This window comes from Prorops nasuta, unplaced genomic scaffold, assembly GCF_024137725.1.
Source record: "Prorops nasuta isolate Cenicafe-Biocafe unplaced genomic scaffold, Cenicafe_Pnas_1.2 PNAS00021, whole genome shotgun sequence".
Lineage (NCBI taxonomy): Eukaryota > Metazoa > Arthropoda > Insecta > Hymenoptera > Bethylidae > Prorops > Prorops nasuta.
In genome coordinates, this window is record NW_027116818.1 from 3373786 (window position 1) to 3398008 (window position 24223).

A 24223-nucleotide genomic window follows, 5' to 3' on the forward strand; every position below is an offset into this window, starting at 1 on the left:
ACTAACAATAATTTATTAAAAATTTAACATGTTGAGTATGCATTTAGCGCGCTGATTTTATAATTTAAAGTTATAGTTTCAAGTTAATTATAACGGACTTCACATTTGTTTCAATTTTTTATAGCTAAGTAATTAACTTATGTATGGTGAAATTAAGCAACAGTAAAAAAATATATTTATTAAATATGCAGTACAAAAAAAATCTTTTAAGTTTATTTTGTTTTATTCTCTCTCAGAAAAGGTTGATGAAGTGTATTATACAGCCTTTGAGCTTTTTGCAATCGAATGCCAGGACAAAGAGCTAAATTTGCTTGATTAGTGTTACAAATTGCTTTTAAAGAGCCAAAAGTTTGTAGAAGAGTTGTTGCATCAGTTTTATTAATAGACCTAATCGCTGTCAAAGCATTCATGATCTATAAGATAAAACATTACTTTATGCAATTAACTCAGTATTTTAAATAATCTCTTCCACTTACTGATAAAATTTATTTGCTTGACAAAAAGTACAAGTTATAATAAATTCTAATATTTATTTTGAAGCATTACCAAATAAATAAATTTATCAACAGGTGGAGCAACTGTTTTTTAGTCTGCTGCTACAAGATACCTTTTCATGTGGAACAAGCCTATCACAACGTTCCATTATAGAATCTGGTGGCTTATTCTCATAAATTTTATAAGTTTCTATAATTCGTCCAGCTTCTTCTGTATTCCAAGCTAGCATTAAGGTCAAATCAGCAAGAATGCAAATTCTTGTAAGATGCTTCAATGCACAGTGTGGATCAGCAATGTCTACCTTAATATTAGATAAAAAACTTTTAAATCATAAATGTCAGCACAAATCTTATTTTATACTCAATACCTGCACAAGCAGAACTCTGAGGTTGTATGCATTACCAAGTAGTTTCAAACGTCCATGAATATAATCTGGATTTAGCTGGTGATATCTTATGGATAAAAACAAGGCACATGCAGTATTGCCCATGACATAGTCTGGTACAATATCAGCAAATTCCCATGGAACATTGGTAATGAATTTCAGTAGTGGGTTACCTTTCTACAATCGATAATTAATAATAAACATTTTGCTATAAAGCATAAAAAAAGCAAATGATAAACGTGCCTGCTTATGGCTAACTAGCAAAGCATTTGTCCTTGTGGAGCTTTCAGGCAACTTGGCACTCATTTTACTTATGAAATAAAAGAAAACAGGAGATAGCAATAAATATCAAATGGATATTTTTAAAATAAATGACACAACCCTCTTGTTCTTCAACAGTGACTTCTAATTTCCAGAGGTGGCAAGTGTTTTCTTTATTTATCTGCAATTATAGAGAGTATATAAACTAATAAAGCTATTTGTTGTTAACAGCAAAATTAATTAACTGCCATTATATACCTTCCAAAGAAAGTATATTTTATGTATTCGCGTGATTAATAACTTGCTGGTTTTAATTCGCCGATCTGTCAATTCGGCTTTTCAACTGGTACTATGATACCAGTGGTATCACTGATTTCCACTAAGTTCCAAATTAACACTAGTGTATTTTCACTTTTCACTACTGTCGGCTTGGATACTGCGATCCAATCCGAAACCAATTTACTTCCCCTACTACTTTGACTTCGCTTTAAAATGAACTTTACGTTGAGTTGCGCTCCCTCCAGCGGCTTCACGCTCCAGCTCCAGCCAGGTATTTCGTAGCTCTATGCTCTATGGTGTTTACTATCAAGGTCAGAAACTGTCAGAGAGTAAAATGAAGTGTTTCAAGCAGTCTCAAGACTCTCAAGGGTTTTATGTTGGTCTTTAAAGTGTTTAAAAATTTGTCTTGAGCAATTGTTATAATAGGAACATATAATTTATCTTTTTAAAATGAAAAAAAATGATACAGACGATGACACCGTTAACAGAATTTTATGCAAGGACATAAGTGTTAGTGACCCAAAAACTCGCCTAAAGATTCTATCTAATCATGCCTGCGATGTGACAATGGATCATAATATTCCACCAAAACGGTATTGACAATTTGATAATCAAATATTTAAACATGAAATATTATCAAGAGATATGATAGTGTTTCGACGGCAAATGTATAGAAAATTACACGGCCGTAGACATTTTTATACAGTATATTAACTTTTGTACGTTCCAACCTCAAAACATTTTCGATTGGAATTAATTTTGATTTTTTAATTATACTTTATACAAAATATGCATTTAAAAGCCTTTAATCGGACTCATTAACTAAGTGTAACTGCTATTACAATCTAGATAAACATAATCTTTCGATCCGTTTTATGTTAAAAAAAATGAAGATTTTCTTTCATGTTCTTCAACTTTACAAATTCCTGTCTCGCTCCGAATATTTCTTTTTTATAATCAACCTAACAACTTGTTTTTAATTAAAATTTTTTGTAATTTTTTTTAGCTATTATCGTTCTGGTATTCAACTTTTAAGAATGGCTAACTCATATATTGATGATGGTGAATATGAAGATGCTTATGTATTGTACATGAAATTTATAACGTAAGTATAAGAGAGAAATAAAAAAATTTAAGAATTTCAATAACAGTATGAAAGCAAGCAATGTATAAATTTTTATAGAATCTTTGTAGAAAAGATAAGAGATCATCCCCTGTATCATACTGTACCAAGAGTAGAAAAGGCTAAAAATCAAGAAGCATTACGAGAAGTTATTACAAAGGCTGAGGAATTGAAAAAGCAATTGTTAAGCCAATATCAAGCAGAATTTGAAAAATATTTGGAAGAGGTCAAGGAGAAAGAATTAGCTGATAAGGAGAGGCGAAAGAGAGAAGAACATCAAAGGTATACTAGGTAGGAATTAATGTGAACATTTTTTTATAATCTCCTAAACTGTTGTTAGATTGAAGGAAGAGGAGGAAAGGAAAAAGAAACTGGCCACATTAGCAGCACTGAAAACGGTAAAAGAATTATCTGGAGCATCTGCTAACAAAGAAGATCTTAAAATTTTATCTGAGGATAATAGAAAGACACTATATCCACAGACAGATAATGTAGGTCAACCATCAAGAGAGAAGTATGTTGAAGCTGCTCATCCCTATGATTAAAATCGAACATTTTAGTAAATCTATACTTTTTCTTACTGTATTATCAGGAAAACACCATTTATAGATAGGTCTACCAAGCCTGCCACGACCACGAATGATACACCAAAGTTACGCGATATCGTTTTACCAAATGAATTATTGCAGAAATTCCTCACCTTGGCTTTTACAAATACAGCGAATAATAAAGAAACTTGTGGTATAATAGCAGGGAGACTGGACAGGAACAAACTCTTGGTAACGCACTTACTAATTCCGCAACAAACGGGCTCTCCAGATTCTTGTGCAACGCATAACGAAGAAGATATTTTTGACTATCAGGATCGACATAATTTATTCACGTTAGGGTGGATACATGTATGTATAAAATCAAAGAATTTATAACGAAGATACATCCCTTTCGATGATTAAGGGTATTACCCACTTTACAGACGCATCCAACGCAAACCGCGTTCTTATCTAGCGTAGACCTTCACACTCATTGCGCATATCAATTGATGATGGCTGAAGCTATAGCTATCGTTTGCGCCCCAAAATATGATGAGTACGTATCTTCGGCATTGCTACACGTTAATTTCTATTAATCAGTACTATATTCATACTACTGTCTTATCGAATTTCTCGTAGAACTGGATTTTTTATCCTAACGCCGCAATATGGCTTAGAATTTATCGCCAGTTGTACAGGAACGGGCTTCCATCCTCATCCAACAGAACCACCGCTTTACACGGTAAGCAATCTGCAGTTTTGTTTCGCGTGTAACATTTGCGAAATCTGTAGATTTTATTTTCATTTAGTGTAATAATATTTTCAGAAAGCAACTCATTGCAAACTGGATTTTGCAGCTGGTGTAGTTGTGGTTGATTTGAGAAGACAGTGATCTTTTCCTGAGATAAAGATTCAGTGCTAGGAAGTTTAATGCGGGAAATTGATTATGGTGTAGTTTGGCCATAGTGTAATATATAGTTTCTTGAGAAAGTATAGGTTAAAGTTTGCTATACCACACAAGAATCAATTTCCCGTAATGTAATGAGCAAGAGAAAATTAATTATTGGTTTTGGTGGGTGATTCATTTTATAATTTTCAAAGATTTAGCTTAGAGCAATATAAAAGTTTTACGCACATTTTAAATTATCCTCTTATTTTTGATTTTAGTGTGAATAGATCTAAAGGGAGAGAAAAATACTATACCTGCGTATTTCAAACCACTCATACCGTCAAAATCATCTTAAAAATTAAACACGGTAAAAGAAAATATTATAAGTGGAAGTTTTTAAGAATTGCAGAAATGTATTTTGTAACAGTATTAATTTGACCTTTAGTAGCCTTGTCAAGGCCATGATAAGGTTTCTTCTAATTTTCTTCAATGAATCACCTAATTTCATCTCATGTTCTTGTTGCTTATCTTGAAAAATTTCTAAAACACCATATAGATGCAGCATTCGATCTAAGCATTTATGCTAAATTTAAACTTGAAATATTTTGTAAGTTAATATCTACTCTGTGGGAAATTGATTCGTCAATCTTTCAATTAATTTCACTTTGCACTTTCTCTACTAAAGTCCTATACAACATTATAACAAAGATGACAATTCAGTTTCTCCCACTGTACGCAAAGCTGTCGCACTCTTTCAGCAATTATAAACTAACTTAGATCGATTTTGCTCTCGAGACTATAGAGACCCTATGTGTTAAAATACCTCGCATTGATTTTTGGAAAGTAGAATTAATGCGACATGTATAAACTTATAGTCGAAATTAAAAACGCGCATTTGAAGAATGCATATGTTTCGTGTAAATTTGAAATTTTTGAAAAGCCCCTGTTAATGGAAGTCTTTATAGAAACATTACAGATCGAAAACGCCGGACAACGCTGCATCGTTATTTCTTATCCGATTTCAATTTTTATAGGCTTGTTGGTTTTATTAAAAGTTCCTAATTGTCTTAAGGATGCTGTATTTTCAATTTGTTCATCATTTTCTAAAACATGTAAAATAACGTCATATCGCTGACCAGCGTTTTTAATCTATCATGCCGGTATGAGAAATCCCATTAATAGTTACAAGAATGTGCAATACAAAAAATTGATTCTATTGAATAAAATGGAGTAGCGTATGATTACTGTACTATTAGAATATTAAACTTTTAAAATTTGGGGAACAAATTTTGATTTAGGTATAATAGTCGGCGCATAATCGTGTAAATCTATCGTGCCTTTGAAGAAAGAAAATCAATCGTGTTCATCGTACTGTAATGTAGGAAATTGAGTTGTTTCCTTCGTGCTAAATACAGTATTATATTTGGTAAAGAAAGTACAGATGGAAAGAAGTTAGTTGAATTGTAACCGAATCAATTTTCCATAATAGTTGCTATGTGTATACAAACACAGTGATATTCAGGTGAGGATATATAGTGTTGTATATACATGCCGTTACTTTTGTAGGACTTTGTATATGTATGCAATTATACATTCTCACTTCATTGTATTGTTTTGGTAAATGTTCCCAGCTAATACTCAAAGCACTAAATATCAGATATTTCTTATTACGCGCGATTAATAATGCTGCTAGTCACGATATACTGAGACTGCATTCCGAGTCATGCCTAAATTCTTTAATGTTACATAAACTAGGTGCTCAGACTCGGATTGCAAATCGGATAAAAGTTAATAAAAAGTGTTGTAAATATCTTGAGTTGAAATAAATTATCTAAAGTTCTGTAAAAGATAATAGAGTAACATAAAATGTACAGGTACGGATATGCTTTGTAAAGAGACTTATTTCAATTGTATTTTAATTAATGCTACATCGTCATTTAAGACAAGAATAATAAAATAAATTTCGCATGTTTTTATCGCTTCGGGTAATTTATTCTAAACATAGTTAGTGAAATCATAGAAACGAAATCGTGTACCAATCATGACTATCGGTGCACTGATCTTCTTGGCTTTAAAAAGGAATGTTAAATGGGTAATAAGGCCCGGATTCGGTCCTGTAACAAAATAATGTTCACATTAGCAATCGTAGAATAGTCTATCGGGCTTATTATTAAAGGATAATAAATTTATACCCGGTCATCGGGCAGATTCTTCCATTGCAATCAAATGTGTCTATATAAGCGATATCCTCAGAATCCATCTGGAAGTCAAATACTTGACCATTTTGAGCAATTCTGGACTCTGTGACTGACTTGGGTATAACTATGTGGCCCCTGTCAATCTATCAACAAATTTGTATATTGATTGATTTGGAAAAGATAAGATAGTAATAGAAGTGGATGAAAAACAGAGTTTTCAAATGTATATACAGAAGAGATAAACATACTTGGTAACGAATTAATAACTGAGCAGGGGTTTTCTTATATTTCTCTGATAACTGAAGCAATTTCTTATCCTCGAGGAGTTTAGGGTCATCTGGCTTAGCCCATGGTCTATCTGGTGAACCCAAAGGACTATAAGCTGTTATTGTAATACCTTTTTCTTTACAAAAATTGGATAGTTTCCGTTGGTTCAAATAGGGATGACACTCAATCTAGGAATATAAAAGTATAAAACAGCAGAAGGTAGAAGAAAATTAGTTATACCAAGGATACTTACTTGATTGGTGACAGGCTTTACTGTGCAATTCTTAAGTAGTCTGTCAATCTGCTCAGAATTAAAGTTACTAACTCCTATGTTCTTGGCCAATCCTTTGTTCAAAACAGTTTCCATCGCTTTCCAGGTGTCAATATAGTCCACATCACTAAGCAGAGGTAAACCATTGGAGTCCTTGGGAAATAATTCATCATCCTCTTTGTAGCCAAATGGCCAGTGAATCAAATACAGATCCAAATGATCGAGTTGCAAATTTTTCAGGGTCTCTTTAATTGCAGGTTCAACTAAATCAGGTCTGTGAAAAGTGTTCCACAATTTGCTTGTTACAAAAAGGTCCTCCCTTTTAAGAACGCCTTCGTCTAACTTGGCTTTAATTGCATCTCCAACTTCTTTCTCATTTCCATAAACATGTGCACAATCAATGTGTCTGTAGCCAATGTCTATAGCACTTTTGACAGCCCGCGTAACTTCACCAGGTTTGGACTGAAAAATTAATGATGAAAATTAAAGATAAAACAAAATAAGATAATTTGAATATATCGGGCGGACGGTCAACCATGGTCAATCCTACAAATTTGAATAGTATGAATAATCGTAAGAAAAGAATTCCTCTATCATCTTTTAAACCAAACTTTAATAAAAAACGTATTGAGAATTAAATATTGCTCAATTCGACACTTCTGGTAAAGCAAACCGTTGTTATTTTTGTCGTTATTAGTTGGACTTCGATAGAATATTCTTCAGATCGCAAGAAGCCCTGAATCAAGAATTTTTTTACCTTTAATAACTTCTTTAATAAAAACGAGATTTAAAAGTGGTATAGCAAATTAATTTGTATAATTATTCATACTCTCCTAATATACACGTCTGACCTCAGTTAATTAGCCACCCGGTATATGTAAATAAGTAGATAACAGAAAACTTGATTGGTAAACTTAGCAAAGCTTGAATTGTATTTTATCATGAGAACATAGAATTATGCATGATCTTAGATAATCTGACTTATAAGGAATTTATTGAGATAAGCCTAAACTTAAGTTCTATTTGGGCTGAACATTGAACTTAAATACTTAAGGAGATTTTGAAGTATATTCAGATGTACTTGTTAGACATGCTTTAAATTTGAAAATATTCGATTAAAGAACTTTAGAAAACTAATTTATTTGACTATTACATTGGCACCCAAAGTATATTTTTATAACTTATTTTTATGGCCATCACTTTTAGTGATTAAAAAAATTGCATTTTTGATTCTTTTTTTGATTATTGTTGAGTCATTTTAATCATAAAAGTTTATTCTGCCAATTTATCTTTTTAATGATATAAAAGTGTAGTAAACACGTTTTTTCTTCAAAAAATAAATCAGTTACATTAAAAAGACTAACTTTAACACTTTTTCGTTTTCCTACAGTTCATTCAATATAGTTTGAATGTACTGCAATAATTTCTTTAAGACAAAAAATGAATGACATTTGAAGCTTAACTTTAGAACCTTGCTATGAAGTATTTTATACCCTAGGTAAATTTTTGAAATTGCATAATCAAAATCATTTGCATTTTTCATTTCGATTTTTCATAAAGACAGGTTATGCCTACATTAATAAAAGTAGTAACATCATATTTTTCAGTATCTTTCCATCTATTTGGTCAAAATGGCTTTCGAGCGATGAGAGCTCTTACATGTAAGGTTCATTAACCTGCAGGCTGCCGGCGATGTTACTCCGAAATATGGGCTTTTTGTGTGGAAAATTTTTAGCTTCTAATAAAAAGTTGGTCGATTATCTCATCGCGATATTTTTCAAAGCCCCAAAAGGAGCTTTACCAGTAATCTAGAAATTAATATTATGAGGTATAGAATAACCCACAGTAGGGGATTTTTGTTAGAGTTATAAGGTCTGTTTTTATTGCCCACCCTTTTTATACTTTATGTACATTGTACGGATTTAACTTGTATTAGGGATGAAACTAAACATGAAAGTCTAGCCAACGAGATAGACGGTAGACCTTTAGTGTAAGGTTTTTAGAATTGTGTATAAGTTCGATATACTGATTTGGCTAAAAAATAGAAACACGTAAATTCTCATAACGGAGCAAGATCGTTGGGCAAAGATTACTAGGTTATTGTTATTGACAATGATAATAAATAGACAATGGAAAACTAGTGGATCAAAAGTTGATATGGTTTTGATAAAAGTGAAAGATGCAAAGATAGCAGGAAAAATATGAGATATTAAAAGTCATCATTGAGATGGAAACCCAGCTTCAAGAATATACGTTGTAAACATTAAGTTTTTGACTTACTTTCCAAGTTCCAAGACCAAGAATCGGAATCTCGTTGTTGTTGTAAAACTTTACTTTCGGCACGTTTAAAGACATTATTAATTGTTTTCTTCAGTTATCTAGTGATGAAAACTAAAAAGTAGAGAAAAAATTTGAATCCTGTAGTAACAAGAAGACTATTACAAAGAGTTATGAAATATTGCAAAATTAGCAAAATGACCTTGTATGAGTATAGATATGTATAAAAGAAAGAGTTATCACTATGTAACCGACCGGCAGTTGTAAGAGCAACCGGGTAGAGCAGATTGGATTCCTTCTTATAAATTCTCCGTCTGTCCAGTACCCCCTCTTTGATGAACACTGATTCAATGATCATTCGCCGGCCGCCACACCATATCCAGTTAGGTCAGGTTAGGTTAGGAACGATACAATTATCTCGAATTTACCCAATACAACTAAACAGTCATCAACTTTTCCGTTCTTCCTTGACTCTCTTCAAACACTCAGGTTGCATTCCGAAATTAGCTGAATATACTGAAATATGAGATGTGTTACATGATCGTTCATAACCATAATCCATATAAACAATAGGGATTTGAGTATTGTAAGTATGTAATGGTAATACTCTAGATACTGTGTGTACCATCGTATACTGTTTCCTACAAAGCGTTTATGGGAGACAGTGGTTCTATTATTTTCAGGAGCCCTTAGGTAGGAAAAGTCATTTATGACGTTCAGTGTATGTACGTTTAGCAGTGCAGGTGACTTCGGGATATGATTCAGCTGAGCAGCAAGCGTTTTGCTAGTGACTGTTATCAGTGGCATATCACGCGATCCAGAGATTCCAGACGAATGAAATAGTCTAGAAGGGCATTGACAGAACTTTTTACATGAGAATTTCATATATGATTTAATAGTCGAAAATTTTAATCAATTTCATAAATTATGTGATAGGTTAGTTTAAATAAGAATTCCCTATGAATATTTCAATCAATTTCAGACTAGAGTATGTACTATAAAGTGTTCCAAAAGCTGAAACTCCTTCAAATATAATTTATAAACAAAGCGTTTGCGAAAAAGATATTTATTTATACTAAAATTATATTACTTAAAAAATCTATTTTTCACTTTATTAATTGACTTAGAAATACGCTATAAAAATTACGTTAAGATCACTTTAAATTTTGTCAGTGAAATAGTATTTTTTTTTATATTCATATTATAGATTATCTCAAGAGTTTTGCAAAAACACTTAATTTATCATTCCATTTAGACATTTACAAGATTTCTCGATTTGAAATTGCACATAGGTGTGAACTAGGTTGAAATAGTGTACGTGACCATTACGCATATACATGTATATTCGTTCTACTCATGTTCTACCAATAATTTCAAATTTAAATGTCGCGTAAATGACTGGGTGGAATAAACATTTTAAATTTTGTAAAGCTTTTGAGAAGCTACAACAATATTAAAGCATATGCTATTTTATTTGAAAAAGTCAAGGCTACCTTGACGTATCCACACAAGATGTTAATCTAACCATGGGACTTCTATACATGGAAAATTTTAATTTTTTTTTTAATTTTTGATTTTTAACTAGAGTTCTGATGGCACCCTAAAGAGTTCTATAACTATGTCTATTAGTTTTTATCAATAGGACTTTTAGTTTTAAAGGATATGAGCATTTGAATATTAGAGAAAGTGAAGTTGGCACCCTAAATCATCTTTTTATAGTTTTTCGATTTAAATCTGCAAAACTTCTTGTAAAAATACCAAGAAACTGTAAAACTTTTCCGGGTGCTACTAGCACTGTTTGTTTTTTTCCCCATTTTTAAAATTTGGAGTGCTAACTTCACACTGGTGCTAATTCTGCGACGTTGTTAATTTATATAAAAACTTACAATTTTAGTTATTCCCAATGAAAATAAATATCTAATTAGAGTATTGAAAACGCCTCTCGCGCTCGCACGCGCGTTCTTATCCTTCACATAGATTCATAAAAAATTGTATGACTCATTAAAAAAATAGCCCCCCTTTGTATATACTGATTTTTCAAGGTTAAACAGATATCATCACTCAATAGAACGTTTAAATCCCTACAATGTTTCTTAGAAACATTATCCTCTAAAATATTTATTTTTGAGATACTCAAACGGTTATACACTTATCTAACACGCTATATGTTATATTGCATGTATAATCGTGATAGGTATTTGAATAGAAAATTAAAATTAAAATAAGTGAAAGAGACGCCCATTATTTGGAAAATTGATATGACTTAATGCTAGTGAAAAATACTTGTTGAAAGTAGCGCGTGGACTTATGAAGGAAGCTACTGTGTTTTTGAAACGTCTCGAATTTAGGAGTGGAACGACGTGTATAAAGAGAGAAAAGAATCTTTCATTAAATTAATATATATACAGGGTGTGTTCATAAAGTTCCTTCCTCTTTCCCTATTATTCTCGAAAATATACACTTTTCAATAAATAAAGATATACACATGATTGTTTTATTGTTTCAAAACATTATTATAGTGGTATTCGTTTAATTATGAAAGATTACGCGAAGGTCATATGAAGGTCAACCAATTTTTTTTTAAAATGGAATTCCTTATTTTTAATTCCACTTTCTTGTAGTATATTACAAGAGTTTTGCAACGTACCACACGAATTTATCATCATTTCATCTAGTTATTAACTAAATATTTCGATATGAAATTATAAGTGGTTTAACGAGTATGCGCGTGTATGTGTAATGTTTGCGTTAACTACATAAATGAAGCTGGGGCATCTATTGTCGTCATTAGGCATTGGGACCATGAGGATACAGAAACAGAACATTGCAAACGGGTCATCGAATAGATTAAGTGTTGAAAAATATGGACCATCCTCTATTGACGTGTAGTAGGGAAGAAGGGAGGGGAAAGTAAGGGTAAGGAATGTGTAGGGAAATGTAGTGAAATTCGGAGGGTGAGGTATTCTTGGCTTGTACATAATATATGTATATATATTGTTAAGGAATATAATTTAATTATTCTTCTGTAATTTTGGTTTTTGTAACGGCAAAAGGTTTAAAGATACGATTAAATTCTATAAAATGCATCGAAACCAGCATTTGTAAAAGGATGGATGTAGCTTTATCAATCTACAAGTGTTTTTTACACTGTTTAAAATTGGTCGTCAAAAAACACCGCAATCTTGTCTAGAATTTCGATTTAAAAGGTGATTAAAGAATTAAGTTAGTATACTGTTTTGGAAATTTTAAAATCAATCTAAATTAATTCTAATAAAGATGTAAAGGTTTATTTAATAAACTCAGTTATTACACAAACCATAATTCATATTATAAAACAAAGATTACATTTTTGTCTGTATTAAAAATATTTTAAACTGTAATAAGAAATGCCAAGTATTCATTAATATTTATTGTTTTATCACTGCCTGCAGTGCATCTGAACCTTGTAAATTGTTTTATAATATTATAAAACTCTTATAAAAGAGCTAAGTTTTTTCAATTACATAATATAAATTTTTGTCCACTTAGAAAAATATCTAATATAAAATAAATCTTGCAGCGTTATGCTAATACTTTTAGAGTATTTGAACAAAGCCATGAAATAAACAATTGCTATACCAATGTAATAGAAACGTTAACAATTAAAAATGTATCAGGTCTGCAGTAGTAAGACTTGTATAAATACTAGTGGAAACAATTCTTTCAATTATCATAGAACACTGCTAATGAACACATTAATCATCCTTTTTTGTATCACATGTTTTTTTAGTATATGGCTAGTTATGGCAGTATTAAACAAAAAAATAAAAACATTGGAACTCATATACAACGCTTATGTTTTGAAAATTATAGTAGTACTAATAATAATATTTACATTTACCTAAAATATACAACATTAAGTATTTAAAGTTTAACCTGCACAATAAAACAAACATTAACCATACTGCTAACGCAATAATATCATGATTAATACAATCATATTCATAACAAGTGAGCTGCAAAGCAGTACTGGCAGCCAAACAGAGTTTGTAGTCAAAATTGGACCTCCTTTACATTGTTCAGGTTTTTTATTAAAATCTATGTTATCATTTTCTCTTATTTTATGTGTCTGTATCCAATGATTTGAACAATTAGATTTACAAGCAAAGTTTGGAGACAGTAAGCTGTGTGACGAGATAGAAGGTTGATTCTGTAAGTTTTGTGGCCTTAATATTTGCTGACTGTAGGATGTCACATAGCTAGGAGTATCTGATCTAAATGGATAGTAGATCTGTGATGCATGAGAAGTAACAGAGGATTGATCAAAATCACATTTCGATACAGAATGTTCCCTTGAAGGAGTAAAATTTGATCCAATGGAATCAAATCCAGAACTTTGACTAGATGATCTTGATAAGGTTGGTGCACTCATACCTTCTTGCCAATACCCACCAGCAACCCACGATGTTTGTGTTACTGATTTTAGCTTTGGAGGCGCTAAAATACTTCTACTATATGAATAATTTGCTTTTCTGAATAATTCTACATTGGCTGAATTGTATACATTTCTCTGAAAATCTCTTGGTACTTTTTCAGATAATCTGTGTGCACTTCCACTTATTGACAAAGTACTTAAAGAGTTTATACTGGTATTTAAATAATTATCATCCATAATATTACCATTTAAAAATAATGATGAATTATGTGTGTTTCCAGTAAAACTGTTAGTTGATTTTTTAAATTGTTGGGGTCTGTAAACAAATTGTTTAATAAATTTATTAAATGCACATTATATTTAAAGTGTGTTACTCACATTGGTTCATTTTCTAAATTTTGTTGTTTTATTAGAAGAGGAGTTTCCATTGTGTTACAAGACATTGAGATATTAGTTATGTTAATTGGAGACTGTCGATTTAGTATCTGATGTTGATTATGATTTACTATGTTCTTCAGTATTTCAACATCATTAGTTTTTTTATTTGAGGTATTACTTATACTTTGTATTGGTTTCGGAGAATCCAGTTTTTTGAAAAATACTTTCTCCTTTGTTTGAAATTCATATAATTTTGGCTTGATGTTCATTAATCCTATGATTAATGCAAAAGTAACATTCTGGAAGTATTGTGAAATATAGATAATTTCTTGCATAAAATCTGAATATTTTATATATATTTTTTTAAATTACTTACTAAGTGATGTTGAGTAACATATTCCATAGAGAACCATGAATTTTTTACATTGGTTTTTATAAGTCTCATTTCTTTGAAGGGTGTGAGAATTATAACACATATCCATAAAGAAGCTATAATAATATCTGTACCTTTACGGCTTCTTGGACTGGCAATACACGCACATAATTGAAACAATAAACCGCCAATAGGTAATATCCATATTCCAGCATTATATAGCGTTGCTGAATCCAAAATTGTTAGAATTACTCTGCACATTTTTTCTAGTTTGTGATGATTCTAAAAATGTATAATTTAATAACTTTTTCACAAGTTATCACTTGATTCAATTATGTTGTATGTGATTAATATTTTAATTTGTTTACCTTTGTCAAAAGTTGAACTGGTTTTTGCTTAAAAATTAACATTTTATAATGTAGTAACCATTTAGCTTGTTTCTTCAATACATTTTTTACAGTCATTTGACAATCAAAGCATATGGGATACTTATGCTCCAAGTATATTTTAAATTGTTTTACCTCTTTGTCATAAAATCTTTCACTTGTGGCATTGAAATTTGTTAACTCTATTAGCTTCAAGTTTTCATTTTTATTACATTCTTTACACAATCCATTTTTAAATAATTTGTCAACATTTTTTTTGTCTTCTCTTATATGTGATGTTGCGTAATGATTTAAGTTACTTTCGTACTGTTCAGGAATTTCATGATTATAATCTCCAGACTTTCAAATAAAATCAAAAAATGCTTATTAAATTTCTTCAAATGAATTAATCAATTATATATATAACAATGTACAAAAAGGAGCACAGAAAGCTGATCATTCAGACTGTGATAACTTGCTTCCTAAGATCTCTTTTTCTACCTTTAACTTTTAAACATTGATGTAAAATCATTGTCAATACTTGTATGTATTATTAATGCATAAGAGTATAGCTGTAGGTGAAAGATAGGGATCCTATGAAATCAATTATTTTAGCAGAATTCAGCTGGCAAGCTTACCAGACTCCAGATTATACATAAAATAAGCGTATTTTAATATACCTTGGAAAATCCATTATATTGATTGCAAGTTGGACATAACCACCACTGTTCATTTTTCCTTGAAACTTTTGCAATACAATTGCAAAACCAACAATTTAGTTTTACAGGCCATCTTAACCTAATAAAATAATTTATCTGTACATAAATTACCATTCTTTCATTTAACAATAACATGTGTAACTTACTTCAAGCTCCGATACACCACTCCAAAGATGGTTGATATTAATGTTACAAAGCTAAATATGATTATACCATGTAAAGATAAAATTTGTTCAAATTCCATTTTTCATTTATTGTAATAATTTTGGCAAAATCATTAAAAATGGAACTTTTAAGTGGGTAAGAGATCTTGTTGACCAAGCTCAGAAAATGAACCGTACATAACCTTTTAACCGCAAACGACTTTAAAAAAAATAGGCGAGTTAAATGAGAGCATAATATCTTATAGCATAAAATTTTTTCGGAAGATTAAAACAAACTTGTTTAATAAAAGAATTTCAATCATAATGCGTATTGTTTTAAATATTACAGGTCACATGCCGTTTTATAGTTATTTGCTTTACTCACAAACCAAATACAATACAAATTTTAATATACATAGAGTGCGTTCACAGAGACGCTATCAACGCTACTGCGCACATATAGGGTGCGTTCACGGAGACGCTATTTAGCGCTATTTGTGCTACTGCGCAGAGAAAATTGCCTATTATATGTGCGCAGTAGCGTTGATAGCGTCTCCGTGAACGCACCCATAATAGGCAATTTTCTCTGCGCAGTAGCACAAATAGCGCTAAATAGCATCTCCGTGAACGCACCCATAGAGTATACATTGATTGCCAAGTATGGCTTTTCTTAATTTTTCGTTGCATTTAGGAACCACTTTGAAAAGAAACCAGCGCTCTTACTTCGCGCGCTTTAACTCATCTTCGTTTGCCTCGAATGCGTTCCACTTAGAGCCGGTTGTTCCACCTATTGGCAAACGTCTGGATAAATTTATCCATTTGCTAAAGCTTGAAATTGAATAGAATTTACTACAGTTTGTAAATTTTACCAAGCAGATAAATTTTACCAATAGGTGAAAAAACCGGCCCTTAAAGCCCAAAACGCTAATAATTGTACAAATAGTAAATACAAGTACAAAGAACAGTCATTTTAAGCGGGTTCATGCAGTCTTTATAAATGCTATTGTGCAATGTGCATACGTTTCATGCAATTTTCTATGCGCAGTAGCGCCAAATAGCGTTAATATAGCGTTTTCGTTGCGTATACAAAATTATGTACTATGTAGCACGCGCGAACGTACTTTCGTTTCATTATCGTTGATGGCGCAACCTGTAGATCAATGGATGCAACTAATGTGGCACTGCGGCGCCTGCATATAGCTTATCGACCGAGGGATTAAAGTAGGCATCATGTTAATCGATCGTTGGCTATTAAACTTTGCATACTCGTTACGTTTCTTTTATCCAGATAGCGTTGATGAGTCCCAATTTTACTTCGAAGAATCTACATACGCTTCTTACGCGCCACTTAAAGTTAAGCTAATGATTGGTACATAGGAAACGCCTCGACTTTAAGTTCTGTACTCCGATCTTAAGTTTAAATTTAAGTGAATTAACGACAACCATGTGCGGAGGCTTTTGTTCGCATTTTGTTTTGCAGCAAGTAGTTACTGTTAATTATTCTTGTTGCTGTTTTTTGCTTTATTCACAAACCAATGATTTACAAAAAGCTACAATTGCACTCGGCGAACATTAAGCAGTAATCTAATAAAAATTAGGAATTTAAACAAGAGCAGATACTAATGAAAGAAGATTAAATTAATCTTTTAAGAGGTGTAAATGATCGGTAAATAAAGTTCGTGCTTATTTGTAAGACGATGCGATTGTTTCGTAATAACGATAGAGAGAGAGAGAGAGAGAGAGGCGATTATAGAAAAAAAAGATAATGCATTTGACCTCTCAGCTTGTTTTTCTTTGACTCTTTCAATCTCGCAGCTAAATTCTTGACGAGAGTCAAGATCTCTTCAGGGTCGTCATTATCTTGATATCTCAGCTGGTAGCATCGATGAATTTCTTTGAAGAGTGCGTGCACCAGAGGGGGTAGTGAGCCCAGGGTGGTCCAATTTGTCTGCTGGTTCGATATTGTTACAAGCTCATCCTTAATAATGTAGCCTCGAGCTGAACGTTCCCTCTCTCTCTCTCTCTCTTCCTCTCTATCTTATTTTTATATTGAGACTTCACTCATTGGACCCGAAAGAGGCACGAAAGATTGATTAATCCGAAAGATGCATCTTGGTCAATTCAATCTTTTGTCCATTTTCGTTGTTCGATTTGAATGTACAATTTTTAGTGTGAAAATAGACATATGGTATATAACTACGAGCTATAATTCATTTTGGAGTGCGTCTGACACATTTGGGAAAAGGAAGCAAAGTGAGGAAAAATATGGGAGTTGGCAGATCTCTCGCGGTAGATATAAAGTGTCAAGAGTGTGTGTATATAGGCATCATCGTTATTTTCATTTGGCACACAGTATGGTAGTGCTATATCGTTTAGAGGATTTTAAGCACGTCGTGTCGCGTCGCTTCGGTAATGTCGATGGCGTTAGAAGGGCGGAAAGCTTGAGAGCATCTCGATAGCTAGACGAAACGAGGATCTCGATTACGCAAGCGTGGATAACGAGTGGGAGGGGGGAGTAGAGTTTGCGCCTCGTTTGTAAGCGATAACGGTCTATCTAAATAGTTTAGACATGAATTACACAAACAGGAATAACATTTATGTTTCGTCATGGCTGGCCACAGAGAATGGTGTTGGAGGGGGGGGGGGGGGGGGTTGAGGCATATGTGCGGCGCTTTTCCATATCTGCGAGAAGTTATATGCATCCCACCAAAAACGCGCACATACTCCAAATTTTTTTTCTCGCCAACAACAGTCTCTTCATCCTCTTCCCCTGTGTGCTCCGCCTCCTCCTCCACCTCTTCTTCTATGTTTCCTTTTTCATTAACTTTTTTTTTCCAACTAACGTTACAAATTGCTTATCGTCCCTGCTACGCTAGATCTCTGACCTTTCTTATCGTCTCGTTAACCCTGCGTATATATGCGCTGCCACTTTTCGTGCTTTCCCTCTCTCGCTCGTTCTCCACACCGAAACAAGTAGATTTTCACTCGTTCTTTCCTTCGCTCTTCCTTATCTGCTCGTATATACACTTATTATAATATCTAATATACTGGAGTGTCGATAACTCCATAGCTCGAGCCACCCAGAAAGCCTCTCACGCAATCTTACGCAAGATCAATTGCTTGGTTTTATTAATTTAGAGTTGTCAGTTCCTCTTTTTCCCTCCCCAAGCCCCTTCTAACTTTTTTCTACTTCATTCCACGTCGTAAATTAGAGTATCCGAGCGGAGAAATGCTGTACTAATGGTAACATCTCCATTTCAGGAGAATTATTCGAGAGGACCTATTGGAATTCATAAGAGAACAATGGCTTGTAGTAGAAAATTAATTTAATTTGTTCAGTTGGGAAAGGATCGAGAGAACAGAAAACAGAAGAGAGAGGAAGAAGAAGAAGGCTCGATGACAGGGATAAAGTAAGGGGAGGGGAGGGAAGAGGAGAGCAACGAGAAGACTAGAATAGGTTATGGTGAGAGTAATAAGGAGGGAGTAGGAACCCCGCTGCTTAATTTATAGCGGGCCAACTCCCTGAAAAGGCACTCTTCTCTCTTCCCTCCTCTCTCTCTCTCTCTCTCTCTCTCTCTCTCTCTCTCTCTCTTGACTCTCAGCACTGTCGCCGCTCCGCAATAGAACGAAACAAAACGCCGAAGCTTTAGCCAAAATAATTGATGTTACGAATATCGTTTCGACCAAAATCGGTATTGCACGGTCTTTTCGAGTTATTTTCTCTATACTATATAATAGCTATAGTCAATCGTTCGAAAAGGCTAGGAAGAATGCAAGAATAAGAAAATATTATTATTAACATATATGCAATAAAAATAATTGTCAAAGATGTGAGAGTTTTTTAGAAGAATGTTTTACGTAAATAAAATTAATAATTTTTATACAGAGTTTCAAAGACAGTCTTCTATTTGTATATATATAACTCTAGGACGTTTTTTTAAAACAGCATCCTGGACCTAGATAGTTGTACAGATTTGATCTTAGGATTAGGCAGATCGATTGATAATATTTGAAGCGAAGGAATTAATTAGCGTGAAGAGGGGAGGGGGTAAGGAGAGGCCACAAGCAAGCAGCATACAGGGAGCACCGGTAATTAGTAGGTAGCTAAGGATCAGGATCTGCAAGGTGAACGAGCATTACCATGCTTAATGAGAAGAGAAGAGAAGATTTGCTGCTAGCTGCAACGTACGCCTGTTGCTGCGAGCAAACCATGCGGTGGGTATCGGATCGACTTGTTCCACAGCGCCAGTTTTCCTACCTAATGCAGAAGTAGCCGATGAAGATCCCTCGATTCCGATAAGTGGCCACAAATCACAAAGAAATTAATTCCTTTCGTACCTTTAAATTGACCCTTTTAACTCGGAATTTGAAAGATTGCCGCGTCGTATATTATATATATATATATATATATATATATATATATATATATATATATGGTATATTGAAATTGGCGGAGAGAGATAATTGAGAAGGATAGTTAGGAAGGTTGGTTCGAGATGGATGATCAAATTTGTCGATGAGTATCGTTCGGAGGTTACTTAGACACGCACCGGTCGGCTGGTCGGTCGGTCATGGATGGGCACGGTAGGTGGGAATATTTTGAAGAAGGACAGGTGCGGGTCGCGAGAGCAGCCAAAGCAGCAACGGAGCAACAGCAGCAGCTAGCAGGAGCAGCAGCAGATATGGCATAAGCGAAGGACGCCATAAACCATCCGAGTCATTGGATGGATACCTGATGCCCGAGTCTGAGATTCTTCAAGGTACATGCCGAAGAAAGGGAATTATTTTAACGATGACAAACGATCTTGTCATTTCGCTCTGCTGTACACGTGCATATGCTGCCTTGATGTACGCTATATATATGTACGGGCTAGATTTAATTTTCCCGCCACGCCTACGGCGGCGCTTAACACACGCTGTATATACGTATGACATATATATATATATATATACGAGAGCCTGGAAAAGTCAGGAGATACAAATTATATGGCTTCGGGCATAAACGTCCTCCGCCTCGTCCCATCGTATGAGAAGGTTGGCGCGAGTTAAAAACCCATTTTTCTTCGTAAACTGGCTCTTCTAGGATCGGACTGGTTCGTCATTGTTCGTCCCCCCCCCCTCCCACACCCCGCAGTCTACCTGTTCGTTCGCCTCTTCAGCCGGAATGCGACGAAGCGGAAAATTTCTACCTTCCAATTCCTCACCCACTCCTCGATCCCACGTGACCAAGTCTTCTGGACACGATTTCATTAAGCTGGGGCGTTGAGGAGACGCGAAAGAAGCGATGCGCGCGGTGTTCGGTGCGCAGTGCTCTCGCGGACGTCGAATCGACATTGGTGGTAGTGTCGGGGTAGGAGAGTAGGGGGCTCGCGAGGGGGGAGGGAGAGGGAGGGATGAAAAAAGAGGTGCGGTGAGGGGGAGGAGGAGGGGAGGGGAGGCAGCGCTTTCTCGCATTGAGCAATCAATAACGAGCACCTCTCTATGACAAGCACACGCACACAACTGGTTCGAGGGGGCGAGAGACAAGCCGTGGTCCTGCGCGCAGGTGTTGCTATCGCTCGTTTTTGCCGACAAAGGATCTCCGACAATGGCCGAGATGCATTCGGCATTTGTTTCTCTGGATACTTAGATCGTAATCTCCCTCCCCTCTTCTCTCCTCTTATATATCCTGTGTGTGTGCGTGTGTGTGTTGAAGAGAAACAGATCCGAGCACACAAGTTGCATACATCGTCACCCCTTGGCCATCCCTTAAATCCAACCAAGAAGCTCTTCTCTCTGCCCCCTTATTTCTGTGTTCTTCCTTTTCTCGTTTTTTCGCCACTTCACCCGGCCAAACGGTAAAGCAGATTGGTGAGCCTATCAAGCCGAAACAATGGAAACAGCTTTTCAGCCGAGACCATTATTGATATTCGAAAAGGCAGCGTAGAAATGCTAACGATATTAATAGAATGCATTCGCTGCTATTCCGTATATGTATGTGTATACTCAGTGTCCACCTTAAGGACTTACCACCTTGTAATTTTTATTCGCTCTGTCTTCTCGAATATTTTCTACGCTAATACAGTAATGAAAATTTACAACGATATACATTTCTAGCGATCTTGAAGAATAATCTGTCACGATTTTTTATTTTTCAAACCTTTAAAGAGATTGCTGTAAATATAATCCATAAAAAATAATTATTCCTTGAATTCTCTCCTCAAATACCTAAACATCAACACTATGGACCTTGAAATCAACGAGCAATTAAATATTTAGAATTATCGCAAGTCCTTTAAATTTTGGACACCCGGTATATAAAGAGAAATAATACATCTGTTTTTGGATCAGACTCTTTATCACACAGTATATACGACTCGAGTGATTTTAATTACTACATCGGTCAATTGCTAGGCAAATGTGATAGAACTCCCTCTTTGGCATCGAGAAGAAAGGAACTGTCGGCTTAATGCCAATTAGCGCTCGGTGCATCACTCATTAGACCGAACCGTTGTTGGAGCCACCTGTCGTTGTGTCGCCGTATCAGTGCACCAGTACCACAGCCGCACAGTTTCGACACAGCCTGATGCGTGTGTATTCTATAACACACGCCTATATGCGCACACACACATTCGTGTGTTTCAAGCGATAGAGATCTCTATTGTGATTTGTTTGTCTAACTCGCAGAGAATGAGGATTACGGGGGACGGATTAGAGCGAGTCATCGGAGTCAAAGGCAGCCGGCTCGAACGGTGCGCAACTGCGCAATCAGAGCTTCGAGAGTCTGGCCTCTTTCCCCTGCAGGAAGCATTGTACTCCAGTGACCCGTCGCATCCAAGATCATTCTCGATCTATCGAGAGCTGTCCTTCAGTCTCCGAGTGGACTGGGGCCACCACGAAGAAGATGGCAGTGCGGGTCATTGGATGGTGAAACGCGTAAACTGGCTTAATCAGTACGTACGCACTTTGCTCTATATATAAACTCGACGCTATAATTATAAAATTACCCCCCCCCCCCCCCCCACCCCTCCCAGCGAATTATCTATATCTGCGATAAGGACGGAATAATTTTGGCGCGTCGTGCGCGGCTGTTTCACGGTATATTGAAATGTGAATAGAGTTAGAGCGTGGGGCAGGAGTCACGACGAGGCACGAATAAGAGTAGGAGGAGGAGAAGAATCGTGCACGCTTACATGGCGTTACTCGTAAATACGACGACGCTACGAAAGCATCACGGCGGGTACAAAGAGGCCACGACGTCTCAATCGGAGTCTCTCCCGGTTCTCTCCCACCCCCCCCTCTTCCTTTTCTCTTAAGCGCCTTGGAGGGTCCGCTGCGACGCACACAAGTTTGCGCGATTCTTCCACCTCTCCTATATATATATATATATATATCTTACTCTCTCACTCTAACCCGCGAGCGAGGATGCAGAGGAGGCGAAAGCGTGCACTGCACCGTGCAGCAGGATCTTCGTCGAAAGGGGTACCACACACCGGGCCTCACAGATCACCCTGCTATCTCATCGGCCAGATCTTTTCTCAGTTCGTATACGCTATATGCATATATATACTGTATGGCGAGTGCATGTCTTCTATGAGAGAGACGGTGGGGTGAGAGGACCTCTCGATAGCCTATATAGTATTCTATTATATACTATATAAAGTCAATTTTACGAACAAAGAAAATCCAGGAGGATTCTTCCGAAACAATTAACCTCGAGGAAAAGAGGATAAAGTGTTTGTATTATTGAAATTCCATCGATGATTATTTTCTTGTGGAAACGACGAACGTGGATTTTATTTAGTTTGTTTATTAATCGGTGTAATTAAAAGTTTATGTAAAAAAGCACTTGATAGGTAGTGAGTTATTAATTAGTGTTTTTATTAATTTGTTTATTAAGTCAATGTGAAAATGAGGTTATTGAGAAATTTTGGTATATTGTGTCGATATAATTTTTTCAATAAATATATTGTTAAGCAGTATTGCGAGTATTAGGATTTTAAGCTTAATGTTTGGACAGTTTTAACCACACCTCTGTAATTATTATTATTATTCGATTAGCTTCCGTCCGCATCCCGAATGGGAGATCCTCGCTTTAGGGTCTTATTAGCCGTTTAGCGCAGCGATCCGACCAGGAGAGACATACGTATCTCTCGAAACTTGCTGGGAGATCTCTCGTTAGGATCGACCGAGAATGATCCTACCCAGTAGTATCAGTAATCGTATAAAACGACGAGTTTTAAAATAGTTTTTTAGAAGGAAAGAGAAAAATATTTGGTCTAGATTTTATTACGTTTCACTGAAGAATTCTGTCTCCAGAGTCAATTTTTAATTTTTGTCTATTTAATTTTTTTAATAAGCAGTTTTTACATTAAAAAAATGATATTCTTTGCACGTAACCTTAATCGTGTCTTGAGTAGTTCTAACGATTTAATTAGGCTGTAGGTACTTACGTGTTTATTTCACATCCCAAACAGTAGCAGCAGAACATAAATTAAGGATCGCTAACACGCTATATAATTATATGATCAGGTACGAGTACAAGTAAGGGCGCGGACATGAAGAAAACCTGCTAAGAAAATTATAGCATAAAAGTTTCCTAAACACAAAATAACTCTCAGAAAAATATGGTTAATTGATTGACACTTGTTTATTAAAAACACTTTACACTAATAAAATATATAAGTACATTATAAATGGATTTTAGTAGTTATTTAATAATTTGTTAAATCGATATAATAAAGTAACATTTTTATTCTGCATATAAGCTGATTGCGCTGATTAATCTAAAAAAATTAATTGAGACAATTAATTATATAATATTTTCATTAAACAAAACATGAATATATAAACAGTAATTAATATAATCATTTCGTG

General features: G+C 34.7%; 4 protein-coding genes across 7 annotated transcripts; 1 reads left to right on the forward strand and 3 right to left on the reverse strand.

Annotated features, from left to right (window-relative positions):
* Positions 1–74: 74 nt before the first annotated feature.
* Positions 75–1649, reverse strand: Ercc1 (DNA excision repair protein Ercc1). The gene is made up of 5 exons (XM_066739453.1): positions 1400–1649; positions 1124–1322; positions 863–1057; positions 608–796; positions 75–413 (listed from the first exon to the last, which is right to left on the reverse strand). The coding sequence occupies exons 2-5, from the start codon at positions 1184–1186 to the stop codon at positions 213–215; spliced, it is 648 nt and encodes a 215-aa protein (XP_066595550.1). The 5' UTR covers positions 1187–1322; positions 1400–1649; the 3' UTR covers positions 75–212.
* Positions 1650–1687: 38 nt separating this feature from the next.
* On the forward strand, positions 1688–5566 carry LOC136780876 (STAM-binding protein-like A). 2 transcript variants are annotated; one of them, XM_066739449.1, is made up of 8 exons: positions 1689–2013; positions 2427–2525; positions 2604–2825; positions 2884–3057; positions 3136–3442; positions 3517–3629; positions 3713–3815; positions 3900–5566. In XM_066739449.1, exons 1-8 carry the CDS (start codon positions 1871–1873, stop codon positions 3963–3965), a joined length of 1227 nt encoding a protein of 408 aa, XP_066595546.1. In that variant the 5' UTR covers positions 1689–1870; the 3' UTR covers positions 3966–5566. The 2 variants fall into 2 exon arrangements, with proteins under 2 accessions (XP_066595545.1, XP_066595546.1); XM_066739448.1 differs by having other exon boundaries at positions 1688–2013; positions 3713–5566.
* Positions 5567–5861: 295 nt separating this feature from the next.
* On the reverse strand, positions 5862–9357 carry LOC136780878 (aldo-keto reductase family 1 member B1-like). Of its 2 annotated transcripts, none has more exons than XM_066739452.1 (6): positions 9231–9357; positions 8979–9089; positions 6681–7160; positions 6409–6615; positions 6155–6303; positions 5862–6076 (listed from the first exon to the last, which is right to left on the reverse strand). In XM_066739452.1, exons 2-6 carry the CDS (start codon positions 9051–9053, stop codon positions 6034–6036), a joined length of 954 nt encoding a protein of 317 aa, XP_066595549.1. In that variant the 5' UTR covers positions 9054–9089; positions 9231–9357; the 3' UTR covers positions 5862–6033. The 2 variants fall into 2 exon arrangements, with proteins under 2 accessions (XP_066595549.1, XP_066595548.1); XM_066739451.1 differs by having other exon boundaries at positions 9178–9322.
* Positions 9358–12100: 2743 nt separating this feature from the next.
* On the reverse strand, positions 12101–15749 carry LOC136780873 (uncharacterized). Of its 2 annotated transcripts, none has more exons than XM_066739444.1 (7): positions 15371–15749; positions 15186–15303; positions 14662–14865; positions 14509–14535; positions 14144–14422; positions 13768–14066; positions 12101–13705 (listed from the first exon to the last, which is right to left on the reverse strand). In XM_066739444.1, exons 1-7 carry the CDS (start codon positions 15466–15468, stop codon positions 12922–12924), a joined length of 1809 nt encoding a protein of 602 aa, XP_066595541.1. In that variant the 5' UTR covers positions 15469–15749; the 3' UTR covers positions 12101–12921. The 2 variants fall into 2 exon arrangements, with proteins under 2 accessions (XP_066595541.1, XP_066595540.1); XM_066739443.1 differs by having other exon boundaries at positions 14509–14865; positions 15371–15587; positions 15665–15740.
* Positions 15750–24223: the final 8474 nt, after the last annotated feature.